The sequence below is a fragment of the Mandrillus leucophaeus genome, unplaced genomic scaffold (assembly GCF_000951045.1).
Source record: "Mandrillus leucophaeus isolate KB7577 unplaced genomic scaffold, Mleu.le_1.0 Scaffold299, whole genome shotgun sequence".
NCBI lineage: Eukaryota > Metazoa > Chordata > Mammalia > Primates > Cercopithecidae > Mandrillus > Mandrillus leucophaeus.
The window spans coordinates 395,041-422,487 of NW_012103131.1; the positions used below are offsets into that span (position 1 = coordinate 395,041).

At 39.8% G+C, this 27,447-nt stretch overlaps 1 protein-coding gene across 1 annotated transcript in view; it reads left to right on the forward strand.

Moving 5' to 3' along the window:
- ACADSB (acyl-CoA dehydrogenase, short/branched chain) overlaps positions 1–23,066 on the forward strand; it is a 40,994-nt gene extending 17,928 nt beyond the window's left edge. The window contains exons 2-11 of the mRNA XM_011986401.1: positions 2,157–2,316; positions 5,578–5,678; positions 8,367–8,573; positions 9,108–9,278; positions 10,949–11,074; positions 12,297–12,389; positions 15,144–15,233; positions 18,976–19,113; positions 20,989–21,088; positions 21,615–23,066. Coding sequence (XP_011841791.1) covers positions 2,157–2,316; positions 5,578–5,678; positions 8,367–8,573; positions 9,108–9,278; positions 10,949–11,074; positions 12,297–12,389; positions 15,144–15,233; positions 18,976–19,113; positions 20,989–21,088; positions 21,615–21,685 — 1,257 coding nt within the window. The 3' untranslated portion in view covers positions 21,686–23,066. The remainder of the gene's footprint in view (positions 1–2,156; positions 2,317–5,577; positions 5,679–8,366; positions 8,574–9,107; positions 9,279–10,948; positions 11,075–12,296; positions 12,390–15,143; positions 15,234–18,975; positions 19,114–20,988; positions 21,089–21,614) is intronic.
- Positions 23,067–27,447: the final 4,381 nt, after the last annotated feature.

Here is a 27,447-nt window from a genome sequence, read left to right on the forward strand (position 1 = left end):
GTGCTGGGACTACAGGTGTGAGCCACTGCACCCGGCCCCGTGAACTTTCTTTTAAAGATAAACTTAGGTACAAAGGTGATATATTAACTAACAGACACACAGAATTCTGTCATGGATTTAGTGAAGTAAATAATCTCCCTTAGAAGTAAGAAATGTGGGCAATGTATTATAGTTTTTGAAATGTAGTAGGTAAGTTTCATGAGCCTTTTGTGAAGAAGACTAGTTGATGCATTCTTTCATTCATTCAAATATATATCAAGAACCCCATTCAAGGCTCCACCATCAGCCAGTGAGCAGACTTGGCCCCCATGCTTACCTCTCTTCCTTCTCCAGTTTCCAATTTTTTGTTGTTGTTGTTCTTGTTGTTGTTTTGTTTTGTTTTGTTTTTTGAGACAGAATTTCGCTTTTGTTGTCCAGGCTGGAGTGCAATGGTGCAATCTTGGCTCACCACAACCTCCACCTCCTGGGTTCAAGCGATTATCCTGCCTCCATCTCCCGAGTAGCTGGGATTACAGGCATGCACCACCATGCTCGGCTAATATTGTATTTTTAGTAGAGACAGAATTTCTCCATGTTGGTCAGGCAGGCCTCGAACTCCCGACCTCAGGTGATCCGTCCACCTCGGCCTCCCAAAGTGCTGGGATTACAGGCGTGAGCCACCATGCCTGGCCTCCAATTTCCATTCTTTCCCCGCTTTCTTCCTTCTTTCTTCGTGCCAGCTGCCGCTGACCATTCTCTCCCGCTGCTGCTAGCGGCATTCTTCCCCTTCTTGAGCCCCTTTGCACCTCGATTCTTACTTTACTTCTCCTTTATCCTTCTTTTTAACTCTTCCTGTCCATCTCATCAAGAAGAAAATACCTTATGTCCCCTTTGTCCTCCTTTCTAGCCCAAAGTTTTCCTGTCCCAACTCTGTCTTTAATGAGAAAAAATGTTCCATGCAACTTTGCTCTAAACCAACTCCTACTTCTGAAAACAAAACAAAACAATTAGCTAGGAAAATGGAGATGCATACCACTTTTCTTCTGACTGGCCGATGTTTCTCGTTCCCAGGTAAATCCAGAGCAGAGTATGTCTGCTCCTAGGCACATAGTTGCAAAGATTGACCAACATGCAGCCAAGATTGACGGTGGTTTCAAACGCAGTGACTCGTGAACAGTTTCTTTTTCTTGACTTTTCAGTGTGTAATCAAAACTACTGAGAAAACATATTTCAGTATGTTACTGCGTTTGTTAAAGGATTTGGGACACTGGAGCAGGAAGGCACTCTCATGGCGAGCAATGATGGCTGGCAGGTTAACTAGATCGTTACTGTTTCTATTTCTCTGGTGACCACCTCCACTTCTGTGTTCTTAGCAGCTGTGGTAGAAATAGTTATTGCGGTGTATTGAGCTCTTACTATAGGCTAAGCCCTTTTATGGATGGTCTTACTAATCCTCACAAAACTCCAAGAGGTTGGTATCTGCATTTTACAGGTAAGGAAACTGAGATTCTGAGAGGTTTTAACTGAGAGGTTAAAAATCACTTGCCCAAGATCACGTAACTTAAATATCAGAAGCTAGGATTTGAAACTAGTTCTTTCAGACTTCAGAGCTTATTTTCTTAATCTTTATGCTGCCTGTAAGATGCTGGAAAAAAAATTAGCCACAGAAATTACAAAAGCCCAGCTGCCTGGGCTCACTCAGGACAGGACAGGTATCTCTATGTCCTCACCAGCTCCCTGGGCCCACTCAGGGCAGGGCAGGTAGCTCTGTGCCCTCACAAGAGAAGGCTCTTGACAATGGTCAGTTTTAGACATCAGTGGTGTTATAGTTCCAGTTTCCCTTTCTAAAAAGTCAGTGAAATGTGAAGTACGTTGGAGAATGAAATCTTTTGAGAAAGTTCTGTCTCCTTGATTGGTAAAAGTTAATTATCTAGGAAATTTGTTTATTTAAAATAGCTCATTGCTGGATAAAGAAGGTATCACGTCATGTTAACAAACTAATTTGTGTTATGTTTAAAAGACTGAATTTTAAAATGCGCTAGGTTAAGTTTCCTTGTTTTGGTGACATGAAATATAAGAATGGGTTATAAAGTTATTCCCAAAGAAAATGATATTCAAGTACCTTTTAGTGTGTGTGTGTATATATGTTCCCTATTTAATGGGGGCTGTTCCTACAGCTAAGAAGAAATTTCCCAACTTGTTTGTCTTCTTGGAAGATTCCTCCTCATGTCTCAAAATCTTCCCAGTCAGAAGCTCTACTCGATATAACAAATAATGGATTACACTTGGCTCCCCTGCAAACACTTACAGATGAGGAGATGATGATAAAGAGTTCAGGTAAGTAAATGTATGAGTATCACCTTTTTCTCCCCAGACAGGATCTCTGGAGCACAGTGGCACAATCATGGCTCCCTGCAGCCCCACCTCTGGGCTCAAGCTATCCTGCTTCAGTCTCCTGAATAGCTGGACAAATGTCACCTTATTATTCGTCTGGTCATGAATTGGGTCTACAATATGAAGTCACATATGACAGGATTGAAAGATATGTTCATCTAAATTTGTGAATGTAGTTTTTTTGACATAAATTCTTTTTGAAGAAAAGCAATGCATATCCAAGATTAAAATGACAGAATAAAAGGCTATGTAGTTAAAAGTGAAGGCTTTCCCGCCCATGTTCTGTAGTTCCCCAGTTCTTGCCACCTTGTTACCAGTTTCTTATATAGCCTTGCAGAGTTAGAAGTACATTTATATTCCACTTTTCTTTAGATAGTGGGTTTTTTGTTGTTGTTGTTTGTTTTTTTGAGATGGAGTCTCACTCTGTCACCCAGGCTGGAGTGCAGTGGTGCAATCTCGGCTCACAGCAACCTTTGCCTCCTGGGCTCAAGCAATTCTCCTGCCTCAGGCTCCTGAGCAGCTGGGACTACAGGCACGTGCCACCACGCCTGGCTAGCTTTTTGTATTTTTTTTTAAATAGTAGAGACGTGGTTTCACCGTGTTAGCCAGGATGGTCTCGATCTCCTGACCTCATGATCTGCCCACCTTGGCCTCCCAAAGTGCTGGGATTACAGGCGTGAGCCACCATGCCCAGCTTAGACAGTGGGTTTTCATACTTTATGTGGAATTTAAATTTTACCTTTATCTATGAAACACCTGTGGTTGAAACAGGGTGCCCGAATGAAGCAGAAGTTGTATACCACTAAACCTTAAAGCAGTTTGCATTCATTTATTTATAGGTATAGGTGTAGGTGTAAAATTATGATCTATTTAAAAATCCATAGCAGAACATCAGAATGTTGTTCTTAGAGAATATGGATGGTAAGTGTATTCATTTTCTATTGCTGGGTATTGAATCACTAGAAACTTAACAAGTTAAAACAGCACCTGCATAGTGGCTCACAGTCTGTAGGTCAGAAGTCCAGCTGGAGCAAGTCCAGGCTCAGAATCTCAGAAGGTCAACATCAGTGTGTCAGTTGGGCTGTGTTTTTGTCCGGAGCTCAAGGTCTTTCCAAGCTCCCACGGTTGTATCAGTACGCAGTGCTTTGCAGTTGCAGGGCTGAGGTCTTGTTGCCCAGCTGGCTGTTAGCCAGAGGTTGTCCCCACCTCCTGGAGGCCTCTGTATTCCTTGCCATGTGGCTCCCTCCATCTTCAAAACCAGTGACTCTCCCTCCCAGCATCAAGTCTCTCTCATCCTTAAAATGTGTTTGACCAGAAAGAGCCCCATCTTTCTTTGGGGCTCGCCTGATTAGGTCAGGCCCCCCAACTGTCATCTCCCTGTTTTAAGGTCAGCTGATTTGGGAGCTTGATTGTACCTGTAAAATCAACTTCACAGCAGCACTTAGATTCATGTCTGAATAACTGAGAGAGGACATGTATACACCAGCGGCTGGGAATCTTGGCACTGTCTTAGAACTCTGTCACAATAAGTAAATTTCTTTTCTTTCTTTATTTTTTGAAATGGAGTTTTGCTCGTTCTGCCCAGGCTGGAATGCAATGGCACTATCTCGGCTCACTGCAACCTCTGCCTCCTGGGTTCAAGCGATTCTCCTACCTCAGCCTCCCGAGTAGCTGGGGTTACAAGTGCGTGCCGCCATGCCCGGCTAATTTTGTATTTTTAGTAGAGATGGGGTTTCACCATGTTGGCAAGGCTGGTCTCGAACTCCTGACCTCAGGTGATCCACCAACCTTGGCCTCTCAGAGTGTTGGAATTACAGGCGTGAGCCACTGCGCCCAGCTAGTAAATTTCTTTTCCTTTGCTCCCTCACCTTTTAGATATGGTCTCAGGGAAGTGAGTTTGGGATGGCTAAGGAAAAACAGGGTGAGTCGTCAAATAGTTTTACATAAATCAAAGAATTTGCTTAGATTATCTTGATTCTCTGTCTTCAGTCGTATTTATTTCTTTAGTACCCACCTAGTCTAAGCACAGAAGCAATAAAGACGGGCAAGAAAAAAAATCACTGCTTTTAAGGAACTCAGAGTCTAGTGGCAAAGACAGTCAAATAAAGGAAATAGTTTCAAAATAACATGGTAAATGTCATGGAGGTATTTGGGGAGCAAAGCAGAGAACACCGGGAATTTGCTAGGTGTGGCAGAAGTGGGCTAAGGAAGCAGTCAGGAAAGGCTTCTCAGAGAGTGTGGAGCTTGAGCTGTACCATGAAGGACAAAGTGCAGTTGGCCAGTTGGACAAGGGAAGAGAAGAGATTCTACATAATGGGAGTCGCCTGTGCAGAAACAAAGGAATACTGAAGCAAGCCGCATGCACTGAACTCTCATTTTAACCCTGTTGCCTTCTCTACCGACTTGGTATTACGTTGGTAGTAACCCTAAGAAGGTATTTTCATCAAAATGAATTCTAAATGCATCTAAGTCTTAAAAACATTAAAAAATGAAATAGTGGTTTTCAACCGGGGCAAGTTCGCCCCCAGAGGACATTTACCAATATTTAGAGACATTTTTGATTTGCCACAACTTAGAAGTGGGGATGCTCTTGGCAGCTAGTGGGGTAGAGGCCGGGATGCTGCTCAACATCCTGCAATGCACAGAACAGCCTCACAACAAAGACTCACTTGTCCCAAAATGTCCATAGTGCCAAGGTGGAGAAACCCTGTTCTGTATGACCACGCAGCTATGAAAAGGACCAGGTTAGATGGGATATGCTGACATAGAAAGATCATCAAGATATAGTTGAGGGAAGCAAGGCACACACCAATGTGTATCTCCTGATTCCTATGTGTGAACGTGCGTGTGTACAGGTAAGTATAGAAGATTTTCAAAGAAAAGTTTTCAGAAAGAATACATAATAAATTTAAAATTAGTGACCTTTGGGTAGAGTGGAGCATGGCTTTCGTGTTTCATTTTGTGCTTGTGTTTTTGCACCATCTACACATATCATTTATTTTGTGATGTCATCAAGAGTTACAAAGGGATATGGGGAACTACACCTTTCTCTGTTAAAAAGAAAACTTTATAAATTCTATTTTAAAAATATAAGAAGGGTACCTGTGTATATTTTAACTTAGTTAAAATGTAAAATTTTGTCAGCAAACTATTAATGTGACTGTAACTTTAACATAGACTTATCAGTAATTCTTTTTCCTACAGTTAAAAAATTTGCTCAGGAACAAATTGCACCTTTGGTTTCAACCATGGATGAAAATTCGAAAATGGAGAAATCAATAATACAAGGATTATTTCAACAAGGGGTATATTTTATAATTCTTCCAGTTTCAAGCTTTTATAAAAACATTTTGGTGTTAAAATAGAGGCATATTTTTAAATTTAGGGACTGTAATGATAGCACAATGAACCCTTCATTTCCTAGTCAAAATTATCTGTTTTCTTTTTTTGGTTGAAATCCTACTTAATATTTATGTACTTAAAAGTTTTTAAAAATGGAATTAACATTTTTAATTGGAAATGCTATATATTTTAAGGAAAAGTTTGGAAGTAAGATGGTAATTTATTTGTACCTTTAGACCAGTGGTTCTCAACTGGGGGCAGTTTTGCCCTCCAGGGGACATTGGGCAACGTCTAGAGACATCTTTGGTTGCCACAGCTGAGGTGTGCTACTGGCCTCTAGTGGGATAGAGACAAGGCATGCTGCTCAACATCCTGTAGTGCACAGGACAACTGCCACAACAAAGAATTATCCAACCCAGTGCCACCGTGAAGAAACCCTACTTTAGATAATAACACTTCATAGCATAGTTTATATTCTACCTGAATCTCTATGTAAGTGATAAACTTAGAAGCAGAGGTGATACATGAATTCCACATTAGCCAGGCGACAGATTCCCATCTTTCCAAGTCACATAGCTCTTTAATGGAAATACAACATATGAAATAGATACAAGTAAAACCGCTCTCACTGTGATAGGGGGAGAGGCTATTAGCATAGGGGCTTCTAGAAGAACATTTTTTAAATCACCACACTCATCATTTCTCACTTCTCCAGAGGTATAAAATATTTATTTTTTTTATTTTTAATACTATAGATGTCCCAGAACAAGTGACTGCTATTCAGAGCCATTGGCCTAAATCTTGTCTGCCATCCGGTTTGAAAAATAACCATTGCCGCTTAGCTAGATAGTTTTATTTATTTATTTCTGTTTTAAAGCAACCAGCTTTTTTTATACCGTGCGTAGTAGCGATTCTTCCATCTTTCTTTTCGCAGTCAAACTCTTGGGAAAATGGAATCTTATATGGAGTCATAGTGGTCAAACAGGAGGCCGATGTGGAGAAGAGATGGACTCTGTGAGTCCATTCCTCAGCCGGGTTTTATTTCTATTGCTTGCAGACCCTCTAGGCTTCTGGAAGCAGTCTCACGGTTTCACAGCGTGAGATCTCCCCTGTGCTGGTCGTTTCTGCAGCGGGGCTGTCTGCAGAGTGATGCATTGCCTGCACCCTGCTACTCATCTCCACAAACCGCTGCTGTGCAGATGCAGCCTCACCTGCCTTCTTACTCCCGTTGTCATGGTTTTTTGGCATAATGGCTTGCAAAAACAATATTTCCACTTTGGGAGAGATTAGTGACTTTTTTAGAGAAGCAATGTCTCTGACATCTGCTCAAGACATTGTAATGAGGTAGCCAGAGTGCCCTACTCAGTCCTCAGGCAAACCCAGATCCTTCCATTCTTCCTCATTTCTGGTTTTATCACCATTCAGTCACTCCCATTTCTGGTTGTTTTCCTGTTGTAGCCCAAAATGTAACAGCCACAGCCCTGACTGCAGCATAGTGTGACTCCAGGAATGTCTAGAGAGAGACTAAGAGAATTATCCTTCTATTAACAGCGGTGGGCTTTGAATTACACAGGCACACATTCTCTTTGTGAAATTGAGAGTACTATGTGAGCTTCAGTAGTGACGGAACGGGGTTGTTGGAAAGGCTTAGCTGGCACTGGTCATGTTTACAGGCACCCGTTCTTTGGCTAGTGTGACTCTAGCAAACACCACCACCTCTGCTAACCATCCTGAACTTTTGAAGGTGGCATAAAAGGAAGGTCATTCAATTATTAACTTGTCGAAAAAGTCAAGGTGAAAGAACCTGACTGGAAGAAACTTTGCCGAATGAAACCGTAGACATTCCCATTGAGGAGTAGGCTGTTTTCTTCTGTTTCCTTATTACATTGAAATCAGCATAAGGTGAGTAGGGCATGTTGAAAAACCAAAACCCCACCTACCTTCTTTACGCAGGCAACAACAGTTCTTAGCAAGAAAAGTCAACTAAGTATTTTTATATAAGATATTTTCTCATTCAATTAAGCTACACTTTAAAGCATTTTACCTCTCATTATTTTTTGAATCCCAAAAGGAAGCAAATGATGGAATACAATTTTATCCTTTTCAAATATACAGTTTCTGTTACAGATTTTTTTGTTACCTATGGAAAAAATTGTCATACCAAATTAAAATAAAATATACATACAAAATTTTAAAATTAAGAATAAATATGGTGGCCAGGCACAGTGGCTCACACCTGTAATCCCAGCACTTTGAGAGGTTGAGGCAGGTGGATCACCTGAGGTCGGGGGTTCGAGACCAGACTGGCCAACATGGCAAAACCCATCTCTACTACTACTACTACTACTACTACTACTACTAATAATAATAATAATAATAAAATTAGCTGGGCGTGATGGTAGGCACCTGTAATCCCAGTGACTTGGGAGGCTGAGGCACGAGAATCACTTGAACCCGGGAGGTGGAGATTGCAGTGAGCTGAGATTGCACCACTGCACTCCAGCCTAGGAGACAGAGCAAGACTCTGTCTCCAAGAAAAAAAAAAAAAAAAAGCAAATATGGTTACATTTTATTTTTTAACTTGTTCTTGCAAGAAATTTCCCCATATAAAAATAGCTTTCTTAATCTATGTTGCCTTGTTTTTTCTTTAGTTGATGGGTATTGAAGTTGACCCAAAATATGGAGGTACAGGAGCTTCATTTTTATCCACTGTGATCGTGATAGAGGAATTAGCCAAAGTTGATGCATCTGTGGCTGTCTTTTGTGAGGTCCAGAACACACTCATTAACACACTGATTAGAAAACATGGAACAGAAGAACAAAAGGCCACCTATTTGCCTCAGCTCACTACAGAAAAAGTGAGTTGAGATAAAGTGTTGATCTAATGGATCTAATCTTTAGTAAGTTTACAATATTTTCAGGAAAAAAGTAGCTGCAATGTTGACCTTACTATCCAAGACCACAGTGCAGTATCATTAATTCAAGCAATGCTCAATAAATTAATGCTGCTGGAAAAGTACACTCTACCTCTTATTTGCCACTTGGAAATTTAGAAAATAATCATCAGATAATAAAATTATTTCTTTTTGTCCTAATTATATTTTCTAATACCTTTGTTGATGGTTTCATTTACATTGTGATGTGTTTCTACTATGATTATTAAAATCAATTTCAATGAGTATGTGTTCGTAAGTCTTTAAATTTGTCTTGGACAAATAGGGTATATTATTGGAAAATAATACTTTGAGAACACCATTGCTATTTTCATAAATATAGGCTTTTTAAAAAAGCAGCTAAAGATTTGATTTACAAATGTCCATTTTTCCATAAGTATTTGTTATACAGAGTATAAATACAGTTATTAATTTGGACATTTTTTATCCCATATGTAGGTAGGAAGTTTCTGCCTCTCAGAGGCTGGAGCAGGTAGTGACTCATTTGCTTTGAAAACCAGAGCTGATAAAGAGGGAGATTATTATGTTCTCAATGGATCAAAGATGTGGGTCAGCAGTGCTGAGTACGCGGGGCTCTTTCTGGTGATGGCGAATGTAGACCCTACCATTGTAAGTTTGAAAACGAAATTTCTTTCTTTTTCCAAACCCCTTCTTTTCTCTTTCTTTATCTTTTGCTCCTTCTGTTTCCTTTTTATGACTTCATCTTGAACTCTTTAGTCTTCTCAGTACTGAAAATGTCAGACTTGAGCTGACTTTTTTTGCTTTATTTATTCATCTCCTAAAGTAAATATTGTTGACAAAATTATTTTTAGAGTTGGACCACCATATCCATGGATTCAGCCAGCTCCAGATTGAAAATATTTGGTAAAAAAAAAAAAAAAAAAAATTCTGCAAACTTCCAAAAAGTAAAACTTGAATTTGCTTTGTGCCAAGTACCATGTTGAATTCATGTGAATAAAGTGATGTGCATGCATTATATTAGGTATCAAATAATCTAGAGATGATTTAGAGTCTACCGGAGCATGTGTACAGGTTATATGCAAATATTACACCATTTTATGTAAGGTACATGAGCACTGTCAGATTTTGGTATCCATGTGGGGTCCTGGAACCACTCCCCCACAGATATGGAGGGATGACTGTTTGTGGAGGACCAATTGTTACTTATCTCCTAATGTGTTATATAGTAAGCTAATCTTTTTTTCTTTTCCTTTTTTTTTTTTTTTTTTTGATGTGGAGTCTCGCTATATCCCCCAGGCTGGAGTGCAGTGGTGTGATCTCACCTCACTGCAACCTCCTCCTCCTGAGTTCATGCGATTCTGCTGCCTCAGCCTCCCAAGTATGTGAGACTACAGGTGCGCACCACCACGCACAGCTAATTTTTGCATTTTTTGTAGAGACAGGGTTTCTCCATGTTGGCCAGGTTGGTCTCGAACTCCTGACATTGGGTGATCTGTCTGCCTCGGCCTCCCAAATTGCTGGGATTATAGGCGTGAACCACTGCACCCGGCCCTAATCTTTAATTTTGTTGAATTTCCAATTTTCTGTTTAGTAATGAAGAATTTAAGTACCTATTTAGTACATTTATTTTTAAGAATACTTTATTCAGTTGGAAAATAGACATATAGCAAAATGATAAATACGTTTTTTCATCGGTAAATACAGTATTTTCACTAATGTAACAATTGAATTAAATTGTTAAAACTTTTTTTCTTTTTTTTTTTGAGACGGAATTTCTCTCTGTCGCCCAGGCTGGAGTGCAAGGCTGTGATCCTGGCTCACTGCAATCTCCACCTCCTGGGTTCAAGCCATTCTCCTGCTTCAGCCTCCTGACAGGCACCTGCCACCAGCTAATTTTTGTATTTTTAATAGAGACGTTGTTTCACCATGTTGGCCAGACTGGTCTCAAACCCCTGACCTCAGGTGATCCGCCCAACTCGGCCTCCCAAAGTGCTGGGGTTATAGGCATGAGCCACCATGCCCGGCCTAAAACTTTACATAGTAAAATTAAATTGAGAACATGGCATTCTCATGATTATATAATCGTGTAATAATAATTTTAATATTTATAATGGCCTCTGAAAAAGTGAAAGAAATGGTAAGGTTCTTGGATCTCATGTCCTCTAGTTGCCCTCGTTTCATAATGCCCATGTTGCAATTCTGAGTCCGTTAGTATTTATTACTAAAGTCCATTCGTAGTTTTCTTTTTACTTAAACTCTTTAGAAACAAGGCGTTTTATAAATTCAAGTGGTAATAGTGTTTTAAATCTTCTTTTTAGGGATATAAGGGAATTACCACCTTCTTAGTAGATCGTGATACTCCGGGCCTTCATATTGGGAAACCTGAAAACAAACTGGGGCTCAGAGCTTCTTCCACCTGCCCATTAACATTCGAAAATGTCAAGGTGGGTGTCTTAGACTAATCAGTAAAAGACTGATATGAAATAAGCCTTGCGTGGAACCACAGGAGGTGTGCAAGACAGGTGTCAAAAAATTAAGTGGCTATAAGCACACGCAGGAGAGTATGTTGTAAAACCCTGAACAGTGCTCTTTAGTCATGACCAGACAAATGTACTTTTCACAAAAGTGGAAACCTTTCTGCCCAGAAGCTGTCCTGGGAAGCAAGTGTCAAGAATTCATCCCATTTATGTTTCATAACTTACGTACTCTGACCATGTGTACTTTATGAGCTTGAGACTTGTGAACCAAAGGGGCTGCAGAGAAGGAAGTCTGGTGTCAGTGCACTAAAGGCCACAAGATGGGGGTGTTGTTCAGTGAGAGCGCAAACAGCCAGGCTATTAAACGTGAGCAGCGGCAGATCGCGGATGTTAGTGCTGGTGCTGTAGAACTCTCTGTAGGTGGGGCGGGTGGTGTCGGCTTTTCCACCACTCATCACAGAGCCTAATCTTTTTTTGCATGGCTGTGGGGAGCGAGGGGGAGGATGTCTTTACAGATGTCATTCGGGCTTCACTACTTCACCCCAACTGTTTTCCTCATTCTTACTTTCCCATTTCTTTCTCCATTCTTCCCTGCTCACTCCCCCAACTACCCATGTTGTAAAACTAAGTATAGTTTTTTATTATTCCTAATTCTTTGTGGTTTTTTTGGACTGTGAATAAGCATTTTCGTCTGTTTCTTCTCTCTTCCTCTTTCTCTTTCTTGTGCATACACCTGTGTACACATGCACACACACACATGCCCCACAGTTGATTTTTATAAGGATGAATGGTCTCAACAGCAGAAAGGCTTACTACACTTGTTTTTGCAAGTATTTGCAGATTTTTGTAGTTCCTAATCTGTTATCTTACACTGTAGCCTACAGATAAGAATTGGGGGGGAGTATTAATTTCTGTTATTGATGAATTCTATGAGATTCCGTTACTCTAGATTCACTCATCCATTCAATACCTGTGCAAGGCTCTGGAGGATGCAGTCATGAACAGCATGAACTTGAGTCCTTTTCCTCAGAGAGCTGTGAAAAAACAGTGTAGAGGGAGACACAGATGCCGGCAAGTTCTGTGAGTCGGCTAGCACACAAATTGGGAGGCTATGCCTACTTACAAATACATAATCAAAATGAATTGTGTAAAATGAAACTGAGAAATAAGTGCACATTTGTATTTTCAGGTTCCAGAAGCCAATATCTTGGGACAAGTTGGGCATGGCTATAAGTATGCCATAGGGAGTCTTAATGAAGGTAGAATAGGAATTGCTGCGCAGGTAAGTCCAATGTAAACTCTTCTGTGATGCGAGTCAATTAAAATGTGAAAAGAAAAAAATGCAATGAGACCAGTGAAAATTTGGAAGCTTGTGGACACAAGATGGCATTGTTCCCTTACATGAGGGATAGAATGGCTTCTGATTATTTCTTTCAAATTCCCTTTTGGTCAATTATGTCAGTGTCTGTAGAACCAAACAATGGCCTGGTGGTAACAGTGTTTCTGCTTTGAGAACATTAAAGTATTATCTAATACCTGAACCAATAACTTTTAAAATGTATTGTAAATTAAATATGGCACTTAAAAAAATCTACTTTTCAAAGCATGAAATTCATTCTGGAAGGAATTTTTTACATTAAGGATAAATAATATTCATTTCACTGTGTAGTAAAGATCTCTTATCTATAGTTAATAAAAGATTTGTTGCTTACTGTTTTGCATGTGAAAACTGGGCAATTTTTTTGGCGGCACATGAAATAAAATAGCCACAGTTAAGTAGATATATAAAATGAGAACTATTCAAAAATTTTTTTACCAAATTTGGCTTTTATAATGCATATTGTGTTTTTCTATTAAGTGATATTAGTTATTTTCCAGATTAACAAAATTAATAAGGTCTTTGGCTTAACTATAGATTGTGTCATTTTTGTAGTGTGTCTGTGTGTGTGTATATATATATATACACACATATATATATAAATTTTTTTTTTTTTTTGAGACTGAGTCTCGCTCTGTTGCCCAGGCTGGAATGCAGTGGCACGATGCAAGCTCTCGGCTCACTGCAAGCTCTGCCTCCCGGGCTCACGCCATTCTCCTGCCTCAGCCTCCGGAGTAGCTGGGACTACAGGTGCCCGCCACCAGGCCCAGCTAATTTTTTGTATTTTTGGTAGAGATGGGGTTTCATCATGTTAGCCAGGATGGCCTCGATCTCCTGACCTCGTGATCCGCCTGCCTCTGCCTCCCAAAGTGCTGGGATTGCAGGTGTGAGCCACTGCACCCGGCCTTTGTAGAGTATATTTTAAATCAGTGATTATACAAAACTCAAGAACTTAGAGCTTTTCAATTTTGAAGATGTTACATATATGTTAGCTATTGGAATAAATATTAGATTATTACTCTAGATTTTTTTCTGCTGCTATTACTTTGCTAACTATTTTTAGACCATAACTTAGTCCAGTTTTCCTACAATGCTAGACAGTGCGTCACTAAAGAATATTGTTTTATCAGTTCTCTTAAAAGTTTTTCTGTGATTCAACTTAGAGATGACATTAAAAACTACAATACTAGATCTCATTTTTTTCAGACATATAAATAATATAGATGTTCTGGCAATAAAATACGCGGCCTGGGCTTCAGTCTAATTACTCCAAGTTATCTAATAACCTAATTAAAAGTTAAGGTCAGGTAGTTACTATGTCAGTGGATGCCTTTGAGAGGAAGAGGCACATGGAGTGTAACAGTGAACTGAAGGCATCTGTCCTCGAAACCTTGCGGGCAAAGAGAATTCAGTTTTTCAGTGTTTGTAGTAGAAACATTTTACTAAGGTAGAAAAGCCCATTTTGATGGATAACTGATCATTTCAGTCTTCATTTCAATATAGGGTATTATTTATGTACAAATTTTAGCTGTAAGGGTATAGTGACATCATCTTATCTCACAGCCAAGAGTGCAGTGAGTCTGCTGCGTCATTTGAATTTGGGGTTTGTGGTTTTCTTGTGCCTTTAATTTTTAACATATTATTCTGTTTTCTAGAGAGTTCAAAATAAAAGACTAAAAGAAAATGTGAATGAATACTAATGAAATAAATTGATAAGTCTGCTGGGCATTTCCCCCAAAAGCTTTTGCTATTGATTTTCTAAAACCATAATTTGACATAATTAGATAGTGATTTAATGGCTACCTAATGTTGACACTTAGAAACCATTTCTAAGCTTGAATCATATAATAGATATCAAAGTTGGTTAGCAGTGAGACAGTTCAACTAAAATTGTCACCATGTCCTGTGTAAATTAATGTTTTTTACTAGATGCTTTCTATGCATTGCTTTCAACCCTAGCTGTATATTAAGTCACTAAGGAGTTTTATAAAGTTGAGCTTTAGGTCACACTCCTCCACCTACTCTACTCCCAAGATTTGGATCCAGTCATTAGGCCTGGGTGTCAGTATTGTTTTAAATCAGGTTCCCCAAATGATTCTGTGGTGCAGCTCAGGTTCAGAACCACTGCTCTCTTATGTTCTAATGTCCTTCCCATTGAAGCTCTCATTAATCCTAATCATATACAAAATAGACGGGAAGGTACAAAGTTAAGATGTGATTTTCCACATTTCACTTCTAGAAGAACTGGAGGAAGTTCCTCTACAGTCTTCAAGGCCAGTTCTGAGCAAAACTTGTATGGCTCATTTTATACCTGGAGAATCAAAGCTTAAAGAAGATTCCTAAAAAGTAATCTTAACCTGAAAAGGTTGTGTGAACACAGCCTTGCTGGGAGATTTACCTCTGCTAGAATTAAATATGCTCATATTCACATGAAATCACTCAGACTTTTCTCCCAATTATTGGAAGTTCAGTTCTACAAATGCAGTGGGCGAAGATGGGTTATGAACACACACCTCACCACCTCAGCATCTCCAGTTCTTCCCCTACCCCAGTCATTCCATTTATGTTTAGAAGGAATTCACAACTTGGATAATTAAACTTGTAACAAAGTAAGAAATTCTGATCTTTTTCTTTTTTTCTTTTTTTATCTATTAACAGATGCTGGGACTGGCACAAGGATGTTTTGACTATACAATTCCATATATTAAAGAAAGGATGCAATTTGGCAAACGACTGTTTGATTTTCAGGTGTATAATTATTAAGGTCTTTCTGCTGCGCTGGACTTCCCCAGCTTCCTGTTAATGAAGGGCTGTGTTGAAAGCCATTGAGGGAATCCCCTCAGGGGGATTTTAATGGGAGATGGGTAGGGGAGGAAGGAATAGGTCTCAGGGAGTGTACTTGTGAATACCTTGATCTTTGCCAAGGGCAGAGGAGTAGTCCTTGAGGCCAGGCTGTGGTGTGATTCAGGATATCTTGGTGAGCACTATGAAGCTGTCTCCTCACTGCTTCAGAAGCTCAGGGCAGGGGGTCTGGAGTCAGACTTCCTGGATTCAAATCCTGGTTCTTTCACTTACTAGCTTTAGGCTTTAGGCAAGTGACCTCATTCTAGTCTTAAACTGCCTCATCTATAAAATAACGATAAAACTACTTACTTACCCAGTTTTAAATGAGGTATGTGTAAAGTGTTTCACACATTGCATGGGTATAACAAGTGCTCAGTAAATGGTAACACTTGTTATGGGCCCCCATTCAGACCAGAACCATGTGGTAGTCCTCAGTGGACTGTACTTTGACACCTACGTCTCATGGAAGACACAGTTTGCTGCATTAAATACAAATGAGGTGCTCTCAGTCAAGCACTTGGGTAATACTGGTTTGGTCCAGTGCCGCAGCTTCTCAGAGTTCCCCAGGCAACCTGGGGATTCCTTGCTGGCGGTGGTATTCTCCCTGCCCTCCCTGAGGTCTTGCCAGGGTGGGGGCAGCCTGGAGTGGCAGCTTACCAAACCTTTTGGGCAACCTGAAGGCATGTCACCTAAAATTCCAGAATAATTACTTTACATGGTTGCAAAACCTCCCTTAAGCAGCTCTAGGCTCCAAGTACAATTTCTGATTGCACTGCTAGCTGTCACGTTGCATTGTCTTCAGGTTTATAATAACGACTAGGCCTCCTATGAGCACACTCAGGTTGCACATGTGTAGAGATACGAGGCTGTGGACATGCACAGTCATTTCAAGACCCAGAAGGACTGAGCATGACAGGCCCGACCAGTGCCTACCACAGCCCATGCTGTCATTCCCATCTTATGCCTAGGAACCCGAAGCACATGGAAGCTGAGTTCCCAAGGTCATAAAGCTAATATGGTGCCAAAAGTAGAGGTATTTTTTGGTCTTGGCCTCTAGTCGAATTTTTATTATACTAGAGTACTTTCTCAGCGCCAGCTACCACAAAGATTGCAGTGAAAGAGACAGAATGTAAAGGTTGTTTTGAAGGGAGGCTTTTGATCTTCTTTATGCACAGGAAACTGTGTTCTTGTGCATATAGATAGACAGATTGATAGATGGAAGGGGTCAGGTATACTAACAGGTATAATCATAATGACATCTTTAGAGATGCCTAGTAGGGGTAGTTAAGAGAACACTTAGATTTTTTAAATTAATTAATTAATTAATTTTATTTTATTTTATTTTTTTTGAGACAGAGTCTCGCTGTGTCACCCAGTCTGGAGTGCGGTGGTGTGATCTCGGCTCACTGCAAGCTCCGCCTTCCGGGTTCACACCATTCTCCTGCCTTAGCCTCCCGAGTAGCTGGGACTACAGGCGCCTGCCACTGTGCCTGGCTAATTTTTTGTATTTTTAGTAGAGATAGGGTTTCACCGTGGTCTCGATCTCCTGACCTTGTGATCTGCCTGCCTCGGCCTCCCAAAGTGCTGGGATTACAGGCGTGAGCCACCACGCCCAGCCTAATTTAGTTTTTAAAAATTTTGTGGATACACAGGTACCCACAAACATTTATGGGGTACATGAGATGTTTTGATAGAGACATGCTATGTGAAATAAGCACATCAAGGAGAAGACAGTTTGATCTTAAAAAACATTATTATAGCTGTATAATGCTTTGATTAAAGTTAGTAGAGTTTTTTCTAACACGTTATCTCATGTTTGCTTTGCATGCATTCGTTCATATCTTTCTGACTTCGAGACTACATGGTCCTTGAGGGTAGAGACCAGCCTATTCATCTTTATTAATTTCAATTGTTTATTCAGTATAGATTTATTTAACATGTTCTCCATGCCAGGCCTTGTGTTCACAATGTAGTTAGGGAACGAGTATTCAGCAATGGTGAGTTCTTGTAGAGCAGGAGACATGCCTCAGTCACTTTCCTGCCTCTCTCAGTACTTAATGTAGCAAATGGAATAGACAGCATGGATGGTGACTGTCAGTTTAATTGAACTAAATGTATTTTGCAAAAATAATCAGAATCTCTGAGTTCCACATAAAAAGCCAAACTCCTAGAACAGTGATACTTGTATAGAAACAGACAAATTCACTGATGGAACAAAACAGAAAAGCCGGAAATAGACCCATGCATGTATGCAGATTTGATGTATGATAGAGATGGCATTACAGATCACTGAATGGGAATATTCTTTCTGTGTGAGAAAATAATGAAACTGTATTCCTACCTCACACCATACACAGAAAATAGATGTCAGATGTAAAGACATAATGTTAAAAGCAAAACTTTAAAGATTTTAGGAGAAAACAGAGAATATCTTTATAACCTCATAGTAGGAAAGGTTTTTGTAAACGGACACAAAAAGGACTAATCCTAAAGATAAGATGGGTGGTAAGATTGGTAAATTTTTTTCCTGGAAAGATGTTATAAAGTGAAAAGATAAATCACAGAGGAGAAGATATTGACTCTGCATATAGGTTTGTGGGTGTTTAACTTACTATTATGCTTCATAGCCTACATATATGGAACATCGTCTTTTTTTGTACATATGAAATTGTCATGTGTATCACATATTTCAGGAAGAGAAAGAGAAGAATCTGTAGGGTATTAACGAACAGTGCTGTTTTTCTCCAACTTGTCCCTCCCTTTTGTTTAGGAAAGGCCATTCCTGGGATTTGTGTGTGATTACCTTAATCAAGGTTCACTGTCTTAATATTCATCACACATTATTATAATTATTTAATTGTCTGTTCTCCCTGCTGGACTATATATTATAAATCATGAGAATAAGGAACTCTGGCTGTACTGTTCAGTGCACTGCCTCTGTCACGCTCAGGGCGGTGCCTGCCATCTCAGAGGTGCCCAGTAACTATCTGGGTGGATGGATAGGTTAGGCATGAGAAACATTTCAGTTTGTAATAAACATCTGTGCCTGTTATTTCCAGGAAATTGTTTACAAATGTTAATGTTTGTATTCTGGCTCACTAAGTTAACCGTTGTTTCTTTCATTGGCAAACATTTAGTGTGGACCTAATCACCCTCTAAAATTTCAGGGTGGTAGTAATTGGTGCTTCATATATTCTTCATTGCTTTGTAGCTAACATCTTTTAATGCCTGGAAGCCATATGCAAAATCAAAATTTTCTTAATTCAAGCAAATAAAGAATATATTCAAAGTTTTGCTGTGCCAGGATTTAATTTAAGCTCAATTTTATCAAAAGAGAGTTGAAATAATTATTAAATGTAACAGTCAAGTGTTTAAACCTAACTTTATGTTACTTTACTATTTAAATCTTGATAATCATGAAGAATTACATGAACTTTGAAGTTTTTCTAGGAAAAGAGGATTTAACGTTACTTATAATGTCACATTTCATTTTAGATTACAAATTTTAAAGTGTTTAAAAGACATGAATGTGAATTTCCTTTGGGGTATATTTTCAATCTGTCAGTGTTGTGTATCTAGGCAGGACTTTCAGGTTGAGGTGCTTTTTTAAAATCATAATTCTCTAACTTGGGCCTGACTGTTACAGGGCCTCCAACACCAAGTGGCTCACATGGCCACCCAGCTGGAAGCTGCAAGATTACTAACATACAACGCTGCTAGGCTTTTAGAAGCTGGAAAGCCATTCATAAAAGAAGCATCAATGGCCAAATACTATGCATCAGAGGTAAGAGAAAAAAAAAAAGGAAAAGAAAAAGTAATTTAGCCTTCTTTTTTTTTTCCCAGATATATACTTATTAACATTTTCTCTTGGGATTGTTGATTGTACTTTGGTTGTTTTTCAAGTTAAGATAACATGGCCTCTTATTTCTTATAATAGAAAAGCAAAAAAGGAAAACTGCCATAGGAAAACACTTGAATTCTGTGAGGTCTCAATGATTCGTTGAGTAGCCCAGCTCAGCTAGACCACCCATCTCAAACTGCCACAGGAAAACCTTCAGTTCTGTGAGGTCTCAATGTTTCGTGAGTAGCCCAGCTCAGATAGACCACCCATCTCAAATCTATGGCTGAGCCTCCTCTGAATGAGGGTGTCATGCCTATGGTGTCAAGTTTAGGCAAAGTGAATGCCGTGGAAGATGATGGGTCCATCATATGAACAAATCAGATTTAAAACACCAAGAAAAGATTGTCTAAAACTTTGTACTCATACGTTGGCTTTCTATAGCTAACACATTAGACTGTGGCTAGAGAATTTAGCCAAATCATTGGGCAGCTGTTTCGCAGCCTCAGCAGTATCTTACTCATTCCATGGCTTTAAATTCTCATTTAACCTCTCCAGCCCATAAATTTAAATCTCCTGCCTCAACTTCTTTCTGAATTCCAGACTAACATGTCCAACTTCTGCTTTACCATCAGAACCTGAGCGTCATCTTGACTCCCTGCTTTCCCTCACCCCACACATTGAGTCCAGCATCATCTCTTGTGAATTCTACCCCCCACATGAATTCTACCCCCAAAAGATTCCTTGAATGGTGTATTTGTCTCCCTCTCCACTGCCACCTCTGTACTGCAGTCACCTTGCTGTTCTCCTGGTCCCTGGTGCTTCCTCCCATCCAGCCTCTCTCGTTTTTCAAAGTGGCAGCGAGGCCATGTCACCTTCCTGCTTGAAACCCTTCAGTGGCTTCTCACAACAAATGGAACTCTATCCGTACTAGATTTCAATTGCTGCTATAACAAATTACCAAAAAGTCAGGGACCTAAAACAACGCAATTTCATTTTCGCTCACTTCTAGAGGTCAGAAATCTGAAATGGGTCTCACTGGAATACAGGGGCTGCCTTTCTGCGGTTCTAGGGGACAGTTGTTTCCAGCTTCTAGGGGCTGCTGACATTCCTTGACTTGTAACCCCTTCCTCCATCTTCAAAGCCAACAATGTGGCGTGTTCAGATCTCTCTCTGACTCTGCTTCCTGCCTCCGTGGTCATGTCACCTTCCATGACTAACTCTCCTGCCTCCTCCTTTTCCTTATAAGGACTCCTATGATTATATTACAGCCACCCAGATAATTCAGGGTAATCTCTCCACCTCATGTCCCTACCCACATCTGCAGAGTCCCTATTGCCATGGAAGGCAGCATATTCACAGCTCTGAGGGATAGGATGTGAACGTCCTTGAGGGGCCATTCTGCAGGGTCTCTCGCTCCTCCATTCTCTTTTCACACTTCATCCCAGTCCCAGCCCACTGGCTGTCTCAGGGGCTGGAAATTGAAGAGTTCATTCTCCCCTTGGAGGCTTTCCACATGTTGGTCCTCAGCTTGAAATGTCCCCTAGCTCATCCGTTAGGCCCCTAGTAAACATTTCCTCAATAAATGATATCCCTCAGCAGGCAGATTCACGTGAACAATGCTCTAATTTCTTAAGAAAATGGAGATTTAGTGAAATGGTATGGAGAATAGGACTGAAGAGACAGTGCTAGTTTAAAAGATAACTTCAGTCCTTCCAATGCCACTAACAGTGAATCCATGTTGCTGAAAATGTTATCCAGAAGTGTTTATTATGTAGAAGTTATGTGATTTCAGTGTGTAATTGCACTTGCTTTTGGTAGATTGCAGGACAAACAACCAGTAAATGTATCGAGTGGATGGGGGGAGTAGGCTACACCAAAGATTACCCTGTGGAGAAATACTTCCGAGATGCAAAGATTGGTAAATAGATATTTATTTTTATTTTTATTTTATTTGCCTCTGTAGGTATTTTGGCTGCTTTATTTGTCAATTTTATCCTAGGCAAAGGCAATTTTAATTTCTTCAGTATATGTTTATTGGCTCTCTTTATATGGCTGGATTTTTTTCTTACCTTGTCCTTCAAAAAAATTGTTCTGTCTTTTTTTAGATATCAAATTGCCTTTTTAAATGTCTCAACAGGTTATTTAGTAAAACTGCCACAAGTAACAGTCTGAGCTTATGCATCAATTGTTGAAGAATCAAAATCTTCAACTTTTGATTAAACTTTAGTCAGTTTAATCCTGATCCTGGACATCAAAAAACCAAATGGAAAATTGTCATCTCTTAGTCAAAATTACTCTGTGAAATAGTACTATATTCAGGGGACATCAAGTGATGTGACTAGTAACTGTTTTATAGCAAGCGCAGAGGTGATGTTTATAGAGCTATTTCTTGTCTTAACTGTGTGCCAACTCCTCATTGTTCCTTCTGCTTCCTTTTGCTTAAGGTACGATATATGAAGGAGCTTCCAACATCCAGTTGAACACCATTGCAAAGCATATCGATGCAGAATACTGACGTCTGTAGGAGTGGGACCCCTCCCTGGTGTCACTGCTGTAAAATTTTAAACTGTTGTGTCTTGTTAGGAGTAAGTGCCTTGCATGGGAATAAACTTCCACAGCATTCAAATATTTTACTGAAGCCCTTAGTCAGGGTCCTGGGGGTTGGCCTTTTTGGTTTTCTCTTTTCAGGCTGTTTAACTTAGGCACAGGAGATCCACTTTTAAACTTGGGAAATAAGCACCTGTATTTTTTTCCAAAACTGTTTTTAAAGCTCTATACATATATATATTTTTTAATTTGAGACGGAGTCTCACTCTGTCACCCAGGCAAGAGTGCAGTGGCATGATCTCAGCTCACTGCAACCTCGACCTCCTGGGTTCCAGTGATTCTCATGCCTCATCCTCCCAGGTAGCTGGAACTACAGGTGTGCACCACCATGTGTCACTAAATTTTTGTGTTTTTAGTAGAGATGGGGTTTTGCCATATTGCCCAGGCTGGTCTCGAACTCCTGGCTTCAAGGGATCGCCCACTTTGGCCTCCCAAAGTGCTGGGATTACAGGGATGAACCACCGTGCTTTGCCGGATATTTGTATTATCATTCTAGTTTCAGAGTATACAGAAATTTCATCCCATCATTTTGAAAAATAAAGATATCTGAAGTACAACATTACTTATAGAAATAGTTACTTTGTACTCCTTAATCTTGTGGCATCAGAGGAATATTTGTTATGTAGTAGGCAATTTTTATCCAGTACTTTATAGATTCAACTCTAAGTTGCAAGTGAGGTCAAAACTCATGAAAATTTATTTAGAAAAATCTAAAAATTCTGGTTTTAAATATGAGAATCAGTGGAAAATAAGGGTATAATTTTGTAGGTCATATAATTGAAGAAAATATTATTTTAACAATGTAAAGCAATATGATTTGTTACTATAATTAACCTGTATAAAAGATACATTTCATGGTGGTTTCGGTAGCTCATTTTAAAAACCAATGTGCATTAATTTTCAAGTATAAGGTTTAAGTAATTTGATTGAATAATCAGAAAATATTCAATACAGTGTTGGACTATTCTGTCATGCACTATTTTTCCATTGACAATTTCTGTATTTTAATTGAATACAGTTTCTTCAGTCATGGTTATTGCACTTTATCCTGAATAATAATTCAGAAATTGGGTTTTGGTTCAGTGATTCTCAAGAGAAAGATCTCTTGCCCATTAAGAAGTGTATCAAAATCTCATAAGAAATGAGGGAAAGAAGAGGGCTGTAGAGTTTGAAAAAGTATATTCAATATTAAAATAATTTTATATTTGGGAAGGCAAAAATGAATCTATTGTTTTGCTATACAGGTTATAAACAGGCAAAATCAATAAAATATATACCTGGTTGTATTAGTCTGTTTTCATGCTGCTGATAAAGACATGCCCAAGACCAGGAAGAAACAGAGGTTTAATTGGACTCAGAGTTCCACATGGGTGGCGAGGCCTCAGAATCATGGTGGGAGGTGAAAAGCACTTCTTACACGGCGGCGGCAAGAGAAAATGAGAAAGAAGCAAAAGTGGAAACCCCTAATAAACCCATCAGATCTCGTGCTTATTTACTATCACAAGAATAGCACGGGAAAGACCAGCTCCCGTGATTCAGTTACCTCCCCCGGGTCCCTCCCACAACATGTGGGAATTCTGAGAGATGCCATTTAAGTTGAAATTTCAGTGGGGACACAGCTAACCCGTATCATTCTACCCCCGGCCCCTCCAAATCTCATGTCCTCACGTTTCAAAACCAATCATGCCTTCCCAACAGTCCCCCAAAGTCTTAATTCATTTCAGCATTAACCCAAAAGTCCACAGACCAAAGTTTCATCTGAGACAAGGCAAGTCCCTTCCACTTATGAACCTGTAAGATCAAAAGTAAACTAGTTACTTCCTAGATACAATGGGGGTACAGGTATTGAGTAAATACAGCCATTCCAAATGGGAGAAATTGGCCGAAACAAAAGGGTAACAGGGCCCATGCAAGTCTGAAGTCCAGTGGGGCAGTCAAATTTTAAAGCTCCAAAATGATCACCTTTGACTTCATGTCTCACATCCAGATTACGCTGATGCAAGAGGTAGGTTCCCATGGTCTTGGGCAGCTCCGCCCCTGTGACTTTGCAGGGTACAGCCTCTCTCCTGGCTGCTTTCATGGGCTGGCATGGAGTGTCTGCGGCTTTTTCAGGTGCACAGTGCAAGTTGTCTGTGGATCTACCATCCTGGGGTCTGGAGGACAGTGGCCCTCTTCTCACAGCTCCACTAGGTGGTGCCCCAGTAGGGACTCTGTGTGGGGGCTCCAACCCCATATTTCCCTTCCACACTGCCGTAGAAGAGGTTCTCCATGAGGGACCTGCCCCTGCACCTAACTTCTGCCTGAGCATCCAGGCATTTCCATACATCTTCTGCAATCTAGGCAGAGGTTCCTAAACTCCAGTTCTTGCTTTCTGTGCACCCACATGCTCAACACCATGTGGAAGCTGTCAAGACTTGAGGCTTCTGCCCCATGAAGCCACAGCCCAAGCTGTACATTGGCCCCTTTCAGCCACAGCTGGAGCAGCTGGGACACAGGGCACCAAGTCCCTAGTCTGCACACAGCATGGGAACCCTGGGCCCAGCCCTTAAAACCACTTTTTCCTCCTGAGCTCCCAGGCCTGTGATGGGAAGGCCTGCCAGGAAGTTCTCTGACATAGCCTGGAGACATTTTCCCCAGGGTCTTGGGAATTAACATTAGGCTCCTTGCTACTTATGCAAATTTCTGCAACCAGCTTGAATTTCTCCCCAGAAAATGGATTTTTCTTTTCTATTGCATAGTCAGGCTGCAAATTTTCCAAACTTTTATGCTCTGCTTCCCTTATAAAACTGAATGCCTTTAACAGCACCCAAGTTGTCTCTGGAATGCTTTGCTGCTTCAACATTTCTTCTGCCAGATACCCTAGATCATCTCTCTCAAGTTCGAAGTTCCACAAATCTCTAAGGCAGGGGCAAAATGCTGCCAGTCTCTTTGCTAAAACATAACAAGAGTCACCTTTGCTCCAGTTCCCAACAAATTTTTCATCTCCATCTGAGACCATCTCGCCTGAATTTTATTGACAATATCGCTATCAGCATTTTGGGCAAAGCCATTCAACAAGTATCTAGGAAGTTCCAAACTTTCCCACATTTTCCTGTCTTCTTCGGAGCCCTTCAAACTGTTCCAACCTCTGCCTGTTACCCAGTTCCAAAGTTGCTTTCATATTTTTGGCTGTCTTTTCAGCAATGCCCCACTCTACTGTTAGCAGTTTACTGTATTAGTCTGTTTTCACACTGCTGATAAAGACATTCCCCAAGATTGGGAAGGAAAAGAGGTTAATTGGACTTACAGTTCCACATTGCTAGGGAGGCCTCAGAATCATGGCGGGAGGCGGAAAGCACTTCTTACATGGTGGTGGAAAGAGAAAATGAAGAAGCAGCAAAAGTGGAAACCCCTGATAAACCCATCAGATATCATGAGACTTACTATCATGAGAATAGCACAGGAAAGACTGGCCCCCATGATTCAGTTACCTCCCTCTGGGCCCCTCCCACAACTTGTGGGAATTCCAGGAGATAAATTCAAGTTGCAATTTCAGTGCAGACACAGCCAAACCATATCACTGGTGATGCCACTTCTTCAGTATTAGGGATTCTCAGTCAGAAGAGACCCCGTCTGTGGTACACTTCCTGAGTCCCCTCAGGAGGAAGGTGGACAACAGAGAAATGAGAGTTTTGATATTTTCTGAAAGAGAAACATGCGTTAGAGATGAAAAATGTTCCCAGGCTCATGCAGTTGCTTAGAATAATCATTACTGTTAAATGAGAAACACTTTAGTACTTTAATGAGAGGATAATGTTTATTTAAAAAACCTGACATTTCCAGAGTAATTTTGCTTTGCACATTCATGTTTATTGACGTGGACTAATTTCTATAATGCAAATCAGAGTTAAATATTAAAAATTGTGTAAATGCAATTGACATAGGAATTATATTAAAATATTAGGAAGAAACAAGGACAAATTTAGACCTTGAATCCAAAGAGATAAAGCCTACTTGACTTTCAAATGGAGAGATGATGAAAACCCACTCATTCAGTCTTTCAGAACAAAAAGACCATAATCTGATAAGAGTAGGAGATGGATGAAATGCCCTACAGAGGCCTTGGACATCTTTAACTTCTGTGATTATGTGAAAGAGGCGGACTTTACAGATAATGGAGCAGAAGCCAACATTAGTAAAAAGAATCCCAACTTCTTCCTGTAGAATTAGAAACATGTGAAAGTACAATAAACCTCTTGTTCCAATTACCAGCATCAGAGAGCTTCCCATTTGCATCTGGACCTTGAATTTATATTTATTGATCAAGTTCTAATTTTTATGTATATTTTGTGCATATTCACAAATAACAGTTAAAATTAATTATGTATTATAGTTAATATATGCACCTACCTTCTTCCGTTAGTGAATCAGTAAATGGTAAAATGTGTTATTTTATCATTTTTCCAAAGAGAATGTTGTAGGTTTTCCCTGTAGTTCTTGCATTATAGCTTTTCTTCTGATAACCATGACTTCAGGAGCTTTAAAACTATCTATCTTGCGTTTGTGTCTGGTGGAGAACTAGCCATTAGCCTTCTGAAGCCTGCCATTGTGGTTAATTTGAGGATTGGCCTGTCTTGGGGCTCAGAAGGTAAAGAACTGTTTGAGCAGATGTGTGTGGGCGGCACTGGATTCCATCCAACTGCCAAGTTAGTATTGTTAGAGATTTCATTTTACAACACAAAAATAAGCCTGTGTCAAAGACTTTTAAATTATGGAAAGTTAAACCTAGAAAGACCTTAGAGAACCAGCCACCCAACTCTTTCATTTTAAAAGTGAAGGATTCATAGCACAGATTACTTGCCTAAGATCATCCAGGAACAAAGACAAGAATCCAAATGTACTTGGGGACAAGAATTAGTCCCCAAATTCAGTGTTCTTCCTAGTATTAAACATTGCCACTTTCAACAAATTTTGGATTTCATTCTTGTTATATTTCAGTACTCTTGTTGATTTATTTTAGGTTTAACTGATAAAGAATGAACATTTCAGAAGTGTTAGGACTAATCAGTGTCATCGCTTACAATATGAATCACTTGCCAAAGACACTGGCATTTAGCAAGCTCTCCTCAGCTGTAACCAGCATGTCAAATGGGGGATCCTTTGGTTTCATTGTTATGATGTATTTTTTAAATGTACTAGTTATATCCTTGTTTCTGTATTTTTGCTGATCTTTCATAAAGCAGAAGTTTTGTTTTAATGGTATATATTGGATTGTATTCAATGTTACAAAACCAATATTCTATGGAGAATGAAAAAATAAAGGACTAAATTAACTGGAGAGTTTTGGTACTCTTATAAAGCAAAATTGTTTGTTATACATACAGATGAAATAAGAAAATAATGTAATCTTTCTGTAAGATAGATAGATAGATACATCTTTGTTTACCAAACCAGTAGCTTGCCTCTCATATAAGCCAATTTTGTTTGTTTTCAGAGAAGAGGTCTTATAATGTAGACCAAGTTTAAATTCATGATGCTAAAGAAAATTTTGCCAGAGGACCCCTTTTTTTTAAATGGCAAAATAAGCAGCTCTTCAGTAGAGAGTTCACCTCTTTTGAGCACACTTTTGCTGTACAGATATTATCTGGCTGATATGTATACCTGTGCTTTATAGTATTACTTTTAGAAAAT